The 10,384-nt window shown below is 54.1% G+C and overlaps 3 protein-coding genes across 3 annotated transcripts; 1 reads left to right on the forward strand and 2 right to left on the reverse strand.

Annotated features, from left to right (window-relative positions):
* The first annotated feature begins 254 nt into the window (after positions 1-254).
* Positions 255-1,843, forward strand: CAOG_00370 (hypothetical protein). The gene is made up of 6 exons (XM_004365184.2): positions 255-444; positions 659-797; positions 899-949; positions 1,086-1,192; positions 1,305-1,498; positions 1,578-1,843. Exons 1-6 carry the CDS (start codon positions 370-372, stop codon positions 1,774-1,776), a joined length of 765 nt encoding a protein of 254 aa, XP_004365241.1. The 5' UTR covers positions 255-369; the 3' UTR covers positions 1,777-1,843.
* Positions 1,792-3,663, reverse strand: CAOG_00371 (hypothetical protein). Its single transcript, XM_004365185.2, has 6 exons — positions 3,527-3,663; positions 3,256-3,398; positions 3,056-3,105; positions 2,315-2,940; positions 2,157-2,233; positions 1,792-2,038 (listed from the first exon to the last, which is right to left on the reverse strand). The coding sequence occupies exons 1-6, from the start codon at positions 3,594-3,596 to the stop codon at positions 1,979-1,981; spliced, it is 1,026 nt and encodes a 341-aa protein (XP_004365242.2). The 5' UTR covers positions 3,597-3,663; the 3' UTR covers positions 1,792-1,978.
* Positions 3,664-3,740: 77 nt separating this feature from the next.
* On the reverse strand, positions 3,741-7,913 carry CAOG_00372 (sensor protein GacS). The gene is made up of 2 exons (XM_004365186.2): positions 4,420-7,913; positions 3,741-4,263 (listed from the first exon to the last, which is right to left on the reverse strand). Exons 1-2 carry the CDS (start codon positions 7,796-7,798, stop codon positions 3,869-3,871), a joined length of 3,774 nt encoding a protein of 1,257 aa, XP_004365243.2. The 5' UTR covers positions 7,799-7,913; the 3' UTR covers positions 3,741-3,868.
* Positions 7,914-10,384: the final 2,471 nt, after the last annotated feature.

Below are 10,384 nucleotides of genomic sequence, written 5' to 3' on the forward strand. Positions count from 1 at the left end.
GCCTGACTTTACTGATTAACTTGTATGCAACGACAATCGATGTTGTACCTTCAATGCAAACCGAGAAGGTCGATTTCGCGTAAGATTGCAAACAAGCGAAGACGAGCGTCGTTGCTTGTGCTGTTGGAATGCCTTCTGTAGTAGATTTTACTTTCTGTGATTGTCATGCATCTCTTTTGCTGTGCCATCCTCGTGCAAGACGAAACAAAAACCCTTTTCTTTTTTCTTTTCATTTTTTTTTTAGGGAAGAGAGAGGTCATTGTTCCTTTTGAATTGGAACGAGACTTTCCCCCTTCTATCGCTCTCTCTTGCTGTCTGTCGCTCTGTCTGTCGACTACCCCCCTCAGTCAAACCCTACCACACACAACAATGGACGAACCGTGGCTGCTCGACGACCGCGCCAAGCGAGAAGTGCAGCACAGACTCTTGTCCTGCTTTGACGGGGTATGCGTTGTGGATTTTTGCGGTTCTCGTTTTTGAGCATGTCCGTCGCCCGAAGGGTGTCAAGCGTGTGTGTGTGTGTGCGTGTGTGTGGTCTGGAGGCGGTGTGTGTGTGGGGGGAGGGACTTTGAGAGCACCTTAGTTTACTGTGGAGGCAGGAGTGCTGAGTGTTGTAACTCATTCAAAAAGCTCAACCTGCTCTCTCACTCTGCAACAGCTCGCCAGCCCGTTCGGTCATCGTCGGGTCGACGCCCTCCGCAGATTGCTCTCCTATCTCGGCAGCCTGGCCAGTGGCGAGAGCAGTCACGAGAAGGCCAGCTTCCTGTCGCTTCAAGTGCACGAAGGCGAGTTCAATGGTAGGGCCAACAAAAATGCGCAAGTCGCTCAACGATCGATCGCCCATAGGTGGGAGAACACCGTGTTTGCTGACTCGACGTCGAGTTTGGATGTCTTGTAGTTATCTTTCGTGCATTGTCTGCCTTGACGTCGCCGAATCACATCCCACCAGGTAATAGCGCTCGAGTTCCACCGCCACCACTGCACTGCCGTTTGAGCTGGTTTGCAAACTACCAATGGGGCTGACCATCAATGAACCAACCTGCTTGTCTGCTTTATTTTTGGACGGAATGTGCGGTGGAGGACAGATTTCATTTCGGCGGAAGAGTACGTGCGAACATTTCAAGTTGTAGAAGGATTGTGTCTGTTGCATGTCGATGCACCGCGGCAATTCTGTGATCTCGGCGGCCTAGAGGTACTGTTCATGCTAGCAGTGTGCGTCAATGTTTGTTTGAGAGAAGAACAAGCGTGCTCATCTCTCGTTGGTTTTTTCTTGGACATGCTCTTTGCCCGTGGCGCATCCTCAGCTCCTCATTGCCGTGACGGAACAATGTGTACAAGTCGCAACATCGTCGAGTCGCGAAGTGTTTACCAACGCGCTGGACTTGCTAGCCAGCACCCTTGCTCAAGGTCCCGCCTATGTCGATAACTTTCGCGAACTCGAAGGGTTTTCAGTGCTAGTGAGCTTGGTGAATCGCAAGTCTTTGGATAATGCCATGCGGTACGTAATTTTTCGTGCATTCCACGTGTGCTTGCTTTGTTTTGGCCAAGCAATCTCACCCTTCATTTTTGCGACGCAGCGCTACCGTCGTCAGCACTCTTGCGTTGCTTTGTGCTAGCAACAAGCCGTTGCTTGCACAAACAGTAAGACAAAGACTCGGCGACCTAATGGGCACGGAGACAATCGACCGCATGCTAACATTGACCAAGTGCGACTGGGAAGCCGGCAAGGAGCCGAGCATCGAGGCTGCGCAAAAGTTTTTGACAACCATCGACTAAAACAAGTTTCTGTGAGGACGCACAAGTTTCTATTATACAAATAATTATCCAAATTCAGAAATATCGCGTTAACATGATGATTTAGACCGCACGGCGGCGAGGTGCAAACTCGACGGAATTTTGTTGGGATGGATTAGAGGAGCTGAGAGCTTCGGGCTGAGTACAACGTGTAAAGTGAGGTTAGGGGTGGCAATGTGAGCAGTCAGCCACCCTTGCGAGTGTAGTAAAGCGCGAGCAGCTCGGATGGAGGGTGGCGAGAGGCCTGAAAGAAATTGCAAGAAAAAACAAAATAAAAAACAAAACAAAAAAAACAAACAAAGTGAATCGGACTCTCAGACTCGCAATTCGAATCAGCAACAACCGTTCCAAGTGCAACATACAGCGAATATTTCAGCAACTGTCGACGTTTTCGAAAAGCCTTCAGGGAGCTCGAGTTGAAGCGGCATGTCGAGTTCTCCTGCAGAAATAGTGTTGCAAAATGAAAAACACCGACACACCCACCAACCACGATATCAAGTGCAGCTCGCTGCTTCATTACCGTTGGTTCGTGCAATAAGATCAAGCCAGGCGAGGATGTGATTCACCTGGCACGTGCCGGGCGTAGTCACCGAGTCCATGGCAAGAATCGGCAAGCTTCCAGGAAGTGCATTTGGATCTGGCAACAAGCGAAACGCAAACTGTCTGTATGCCAAGCCACCTACACTCTGGCTGGGTGCACGGCTATCATTTCCCTTCGGTGACGGCAGGGGACCTGAGGGCGACGATCCATCTTCGGAACCAGCTGCGCTCTTGGTCTGTGCACGACTACCGGCTACACCCGCAGATGGCTGGTGACTCGACGGTAATGACAAAGGCCTCGGAACAGACCGAGGTATCTGTTGAGCCGTCGGTGTAGGGGTCGGGCATTGACGTGGCGACGACGCCGATGACGCCGCCGACGACTGACGATCGCCTCGCGCGACACGCTTCTCACGCCGTGGAAGCTTGAGGACGAGCGTTTGCGCTTGCTTCCGACGAATTTGCTCTGCCGAGTACTCGTTTTGCTGCTTTTCGAATTGCTCGTGATCACCATACATGGCGGCAACCAACTGATCAAGATTGCTGTCGTGACGCAACGACCGCCGAGTTGGCAATGAACCGCGGCACGACGGGCACTGCTTTGGGCTGCATTGATGATCGCCAATGCAATGCAAGGTGAGGTGAGGTTGTGAGTAAAGAGGAAGAGAGTGAGGCACACAAACAAGTACGAGCACATTTGACTTGAAACAGTCAAACATACCCCATGCGCACAGCAGATGTGATGCACTCTTCACAAAAGCGATGGAGACACTAATATGCATCAGATGGCAAAGTCGAGTCGACAGTTCAATGCGTTCAGCCATTCCAGTGAGCGAAGGGCATGGCGACAGAATGGTCGCTGGCGACTCCACACACCCAGGGAAGAGTCACGAAACCAAAGCAAGACATAAACAAGCTTACTTCAATGTTGCCGTGGGCATTCTGGATCAAGCAGAGGCAGACCGGGCACTGGAGTGGAGCAAAGGTCAAAGGGATGGTGGCTCGGCGGTTGTCCGCGATGGTCGGGATGGGAACGGAGCGCTGTTCCTCATAAGCATCGAGTCCTGCGAGCAAGTGTGCGTAAAGTCATGAGTGTGAGTGTAAATGAAAGGGAAAGAGGTGGGGAGGGGGGGGGAAGAGAGAGACGCGATCACAAAGACCACCACAATGCAGCACCAATACAACATCTTACGCATGGAGTCTGGAATCAGATCAAAGTCAAAGTCGATGTTGTCATTGGATGCATCGCTTGAACGTAGCATGTCTGGTTCGCCGCAGCGACGAGACTCAGTATCAAATGGAGTGAAAAAAAGAAAAAAGAAAAAAGAAAAAAGAAAAAAGAAAAAGACTGCAACCTGTCAAACTATTATGCTCACATTCATGCTGCGGCGAAAGGATGAAAACTAATGGAGCTGTAATAAATCGGATCGGACACAGAAAACAAACAAGAAACAAATTGAAACAAAGGGGAGAAGCAAGCGGAAAACAAAAAGCAGAAAAACAACGACCACAGAGGCAATCTCAACATCTCTGCTCAAACTGCGCTCTCGTCATGATAGTCCTCCTGACGGCCTGGGAGCGGTAGCATGGACGAGAGCAGCGTTTCGAGCTGAACGGCGGTAACGGGCTTGGCAAGGAAGCCAACCATGCCGACTTGCACGCACTGCTCGCGATCTTGTTCAAACACGTTGGCGGTGAGCGCGACAATACGCGGGCGCTCGGCGGGATCAGAGTGCTCGGCAAGAATAATGCTGCAAGCCTCGAGACCATCCATCTCGGGCATTTGCAAATCCATGAGCACAACGTCGTACGTTTTGAGGCGACACATGTTGACGGCCTCGCGACCATTCCATGCTACATCGGCGTTGTAGCCCAGACGCTTGAGCAGCTTCAGAGCAACCATCTGGTTGATCTTGTTGTCCTCAGCCACTACAAAACACGAGCAAAAACGGTTTGTGAATTTAGGGTTGGCAGTTTGCAGCAACAAGCAACATTCCGCATCCAGCGAGAAGAAAAAAAAACAAACAAACAAACAAAAAAAACAATCGCGACAGTTAGCAATCGCACTAGTATCAAAATACTCACATAGCAATCGAAGCCTCGAAGCAGGCGCTGTGGCATCCTGTGGTGGTTGTGGTGGTGCCGCCGACGCCGACGCCGCCCCCGCCGCCTGTTGCTGTGCCTTCCTCGCCGTACTTGGAGAAACTTGGACTGGTTCCGAGGTTAGTGGGGCAGAGGTAGGCGTCGGGAGCGAAGACACGTAGCTGGGCAGCAGCTGTTCGGACAGAGTTGTCGAAGGCAAAGCGGCCAAGGACGAGGCCGTCAAGCCGACTGGGGCGGACGTGGCGATCGCTTCGTTGGCAACGTTGGCGGCATGTTGCGCCGCTGTGATTTGCTTGGGCGGTGCTTCTTGTGGAACGTACTCGAACGGAATGGTCGAATTGACTGAAACAGGTGGATGTGAGATGCTGTGGAGCGGCAAGCTTTGCGGGCGAATGGCCTCGTCGTCGGGGGTCGAAAAGACAGGTTGAGAGAACGAGTGGCGTTTCGGCAAGGAAGGAGAGTTGTTGGCTGCCGGGTGAGGAACCACCAACAGTTGCTGGCTGCCCAGAGCGGCAGGAGACTCGCCCTTGCGGCTGCTGGTCGAGGCGGTGCTCGAATTGTGCGCCTGCTGCGATCCAGCACCGTGGACCGAACTGGTTGTGGAACCGTGAATTGAATGCGAATGGGGTGTTGACAGGTGCTGCAGCTGCGTTTGAAGACGCAGCTGAGTCACCTGCTGCTCGGTCAAGCTCAAAGCCTCATCCGGCTCGCGTTTACCACCAGCAGGATCTGGGCGACTAATCACAAAATCTTGACCTGACAGCGCAGACTGAAGCATGGCCGCATTGAACGCTGTCGAAGGTTGCAATCGAATGGGCTCGCGAGGATGCGGCTTGGCAGAAGAGCTGGCATGGGTGCTGGCCACAGACCCGCCATTGCTGGTGGCCGCGCTGCTCTGGAGCGTTGAAGCAGAACCACCGCTCTTGGAGGAGGTGATGCTGCGGTGCGACTGCTGGCGGACGTGCTCGAATGCCGAGCTGTTACCGGAAGTGGGATTCGCAGGTTGGCCAATCAATGGCGCGTCAGCGCCAGGCCAAAGTCCGCGGTTGCTGGCAAAGGAGAAGGTGAAGGTACTACCGCGACCGACTTCGCTGTGAACAGCAATGACACCACCGAGCAATCGGACGAGCTGACGACTAATGGACAAGCCAAGACCAGTACCGGCCGTCTTTCGAGTGAAGGAGGCGTCACCTTGAGTGAACGGGGTGAAGAGGCGCTTGAGCAGATCGCGCGACATACCCGGACCAGTGTCAACAACAGCCACGTAAATGAGGTCGTTTGAATTCTCGGCAATCGAGCCGACCGAGTGAAGGTCGCTGTGGGAGCCTTCCAGGACGACACTACTTGAAGATTCAGTGCCGACGGACTTGCCTGCCACTGGCGCAGCTCGAATGGTCGAAGCCATGGCAGCTGTAATGGTGGGCGGGGCAGCGACGGTGCTAGAGTGGCCGGCAGCATTTCGAGCGGTGGTTGCTTGTGAGCGCTGGAAGGATCCACTCTGGGTGCTCTGTTGACGAACATGATTCGCCACCTCGTCTGCACCTTCCTCTTCCACCGACTCGGCAATAGAAGTGGAAATCATGTTCAGGTTCGTATCTGAGCGGGGATTCGACGCGTCGGACACGCGTGGGGCAGCAGGGACATCGCTGCGTCCAAAGAGACGCTTCATGGTCGCAGCCACACTGTGGCCGTGTTTGGATGATCCGGAACTCGACGACTCGTCTGCCCCATGCGGGGTGATGAGTTTGAATTGGTTTGGTCGCATCCCGGAGCTTTGCCCAGACACGGTGGACGAGGAAAAGCCCTGGGCCGGGTCGCTGGTCGTGCTGCGGCTACTGCTGTGCGGATGAACGGATGCCGCTGTCGCGCTATTGTTGGATTGACTATTGGTCGAGTGGCTGTTGGTCGAGTGGCTGTGACTGCTGGAAGCTGGAACGCCTTGAGCGCCAGCCTTGGGCAAAGTGGCATCGTCATCGCGCGCAGGACGGGATCGACGGCGGAAAAAGATGAGTTCAACGCGACCGTTCGGAGGTGTGAACTTGATGGCGTTGGAGAGCAAATTGATGACAATTTGGCGAAGGCGCACACGATCTGTTGACACTGTTGAAGGAACGTCGGCCATGATGACACAGGAGACTGTAATGTTCTTGACGGAAGCGGAATAGGCAACCAGATCGAGGGCGTCCTGGGCAAACTCTGAAACGGTGAAGCGCTCCTTGATGATCTTGAGCTTGCCAGACTCGATGCGAGTCAGGTCAAGAATATCATCAATGATACGCTTGAGGCCATTGGCAGATGTCCGGATGACCTGCACCAGCTCTGCCTGCTCGGATGTGAGACTGGTGAAGGAGAGAATATCCGTCAGGCCAATAACGGCATTCATGGGCGTTCGGATCTCGTGACTCATGTTGGCCAAGAAGTGCGACTTGGCAATGCCTGCTTGTTCGGCGAGCAGGCGGGCACGCTCCAAGTCGTCCATGACCAGCTGCTTGGCGGCGATTTCGCCCTTGAGTTGCTGATTCATTTCTTGCAACGCGCGCGTGCGGGCATTGATGATGGCCTCGAGGTTTTCGTTGATTGACAGCAGCCGCCGCTCGTGGCCGAGAGTGTTGATCAGGTTGCTCAGCGACTGGAACAGCACGTGCACTTCGTCTTTTCGGTTCATGGCCTTTCGAGCAATCGTCATTGCCTTGCTGGTAGCCGACTCGGACAGCATACCGGGCATGAGCGGGCCAGGGGACGGCGCTGGAGACGGCGACAAGTGCATGCTAATGTGCGTGGCCATGTCAATGCTCACACGCCGATTCTCGAGTCGATTCCCGGAAATGGTCGAGTTCGCCGAGAGCACCGGTTTGAGCGTCGACGACGATGAAGGCGAGGTGGCAAGCTGCGAGTACTGCGGCGATGCCGAATGGGCCAGCGGATGCTGCGCTGACTGCTGGCTGTGCTCGCTATGCTGCAATGGTGGCTGCACGGAGGGCTGCGATGACGCAGACGTGTGAGCAGGGAGCATTGGCACGGACTTTTGTCGCCTTGAGCTCAACCCCGCATCTGGCTGGCTTATATTGCGAACCACGGCACTAGCAGACGTCGTTCCGAGGCGGCCAGAGCCGGTTGATAGCGTGTGGGTAGCTGGTGCGTGCCCACTGCTCGAGTGACCATCAGCTTTGGCCGCAGCGCCCGGCGTGCTGTTCGAATCAAACGACACACCAAAGAAGCCCGTGCTGACAACCTTGCTGTTTGCCGAGCCCGCGTGGACTGTGGCATGGTGCATAATGCTGTTCGATGGCAATGAGGAGATGGATGTTGACGACGACGATCGGTTGGACGGAGGCGACAAACTTGGGACTACTTGAGCCATGCTAGTTGCAGAAATGGTTTTGAAGGGCGACGCCCGCTCACTCCCTGGTCGCAGAGACTGTGCTTCTTGTTGTTGTTGATTTTGCTGCTGCTGCTGCTGCTGCTGCTGCTGCTGTTGTTGCAAAACTTGAATCGGAAGCGGCTGCTGCGCCAGACTCGGCGCGACAAGCGTGTTCAAGCTTTGATGGGACGGACTTGAGGGAACATCGGATTCAATGACGTTCAATCTGGTCTCAGATGGCGAAGCTGGGGAGAGCTGGTTGGCGGCCGAGGGTGCTGAAGCAACGTTCGTGTGAATGTAGCTGTCCACAAGATTGACGTTAAACTCAGTAATGTCCTCTTCCTGGTTGCTGCCATGTGAGCGGTGGGTTCGCGCAGTCGATTCCTTCTCCCGATGATCCGATTGAGAAGAACTGAAGCTGGTAAGCGTTCGCTCGCCAGAGTCGTTCATGCCAACATCAGCCATGATCTGGGCAGCCGCCGTTGCAATCTCCATGATTGGGGCAACAATGCGCGTGGCAATGAGCCAGCCTGCCAAAAAGGCAAGCACGCACCAGGCTACACCCGTGCCAATGACAATCGCTCGGAAACGGACAACACTGTCATACGCAACGCTCTGCGGGATGACCACAAGCACCGTCCAGCCGGCACCCGGGAACGTGCGGAAGCCGACTGACGGCGCCGCACCGACGAGCACCGACTCTCCGCCAAACCAATCACTAAACTCGTACGAATGGTCGGAAACACCGCCAGAGCGAACTCGCGAAACAAATTCCGACCCAACGTATGGCGTGATTGAGCGGTTGACATACGCGTCTGGGCCAGAGAGAACCGTCCCAGTCAAATCAACGACGTAGAGCGTTGCTGACGGGCTGCTAGGCCGAATAGTGTCCAGAATATCATTCACAAAAGACCAGGACAGGGTGCAATAAACACCGCCGTGGTAGCAAGGAACTCCATCACACATTTGGCCTGCAGGGATTGCAGGAGAGGAATTGTTGCGATAGGCGATGGCAAGGTCTCCAGGAAAGGACGGGGCAGCAATGGAAAGGATTCGAACAAGCTCAGTGGCGTTCAATCTACTTGTAATGCCGGCTGAAAAGCGAGCGTCAGCAAAGAAGCGATAGCCGTGAGTGAGGGGGTCGGTCGTGTTGGAACGGAAAGATTGGCCTGGGAAAAACACGGGTGACTGAACTCCAATCGATCCATTCGAGGAGATTTTTCCAATCCAGATATTATACGGATAACTCTTCTGGAAGAGTGTGATTGCTGCTAATTGAGCAGCAGTATCATTCCCGAGTAGGGACGGGGTGGATGCCAACAGATCTATCTCTCGCTGTCGGTTGTACATTGTGCGGTCTGAGCAGCGCACAACAAACAAACAAACAAACAAACAAAAAGCAAACAAACGTCAATTCCAAATTCCACAAGGTTCCGCCCCCACACCAGAGCATGCATCTCTACCAAAGGAAAAACCCGAAAAAACAAGAGCGGAGAACCAATAAAAGGAAATGGGCAGAAACAAAAGAAGGCAAAACCGCACAAGCACCCAAAACCAACTCGATCGAACGAGCGCAACACGAAGTACTCACCAATCGTGGCGGCAGTGACAAATGCCAGCGTGCTGACATAGGTGCCTTGGTTGTCTCGAAGCTCAGAGTTGGTGATTTGGTCAATCACAATGAGATACACAACCGCAATCATCAGCACGGAAAGGCCGAATGCAAAGGCCAAGCGCGCGCGCAACGAGCGCCGCGGGTCGACCATCTTTGCCGTGCGAGCCCATGCCCGCTTGGCACAGTTCGGGGGCTTTTCTGCCTTCTCGGCCTCTTTCGCAGCTTGCTGTTGCATGGCGATGGTGAACGGGTTGAAGTACTCCTCGCTCTTGCTGTTGCGGTCTTTGGTTCGACGAAACCGGCTCTTGCTTTTCGGCGCGTCCAGCTTTGGCGTCGCTGCTGCCGCCGCTGCCGCCGTGATGGGCACAACAGACTGCTCGTTGGGCTCATTGTCGTTGATCACAACTCCATTCCACAGCGCATCGGCACCAGCGAGGTAGATGTCGCTCTCGGGCAGGTCGTACATGGCGACGCTCTCTGTTGACGCCAGCGCCGAGGTGTCGGGCTGGGCAAGGGCTCTCGCGGCGGTCGCAGCGTCCACGCCCGTCGTCGCAGCAGGCGCAAGTTGCTTGTACTGCTCTTCCGCCGTCGACGGCGCGGTACCGCTTTGCCCCATCGGCTCGCCCATGGCTGGCGGTGGCATCCTCAAGGACAATTAAAACAAAAAGTTACAAAAAAAAAAAAAAAAAAAAAACTCTAAATTTCGGCTCCTCTTTGTTGGTTTTGTGAAAAGAGCAAAGAAAGTAAACACGGCGGCGTTTGTGCAATGGGAGAGTGTGCACAGCCCCTGTGAGGTGAGTTACAAAAGCAAGGGCAGAGGAGCGCAAGCAGAGAGGTGAGCGAGTGAGTGCGTGAGGGAGGGAGGGTGCAGTTTGAAGCGCAATGGGCAGGCCCAGATGTGGAAGAGTCATCCATTTTTTTTTTTTGTTTTTTGTTTTCAAAGACAAAAGATGATAAAAAAAAGAAAGAAT

The sequence above is a fragment of the Capsaspora owczarzaki genome, assembly GCF_000151315.2.
Source record: "Capsaspora owczarzaki ATCC 30864 unplaced genomic scaffold supercont2.1, whole genome shotgun sequence".
NCBI lineage: Eukaryota > Filasterea > Ministeriida > Capsasporidae > Capsaspora > Capsaspora owczarzaki.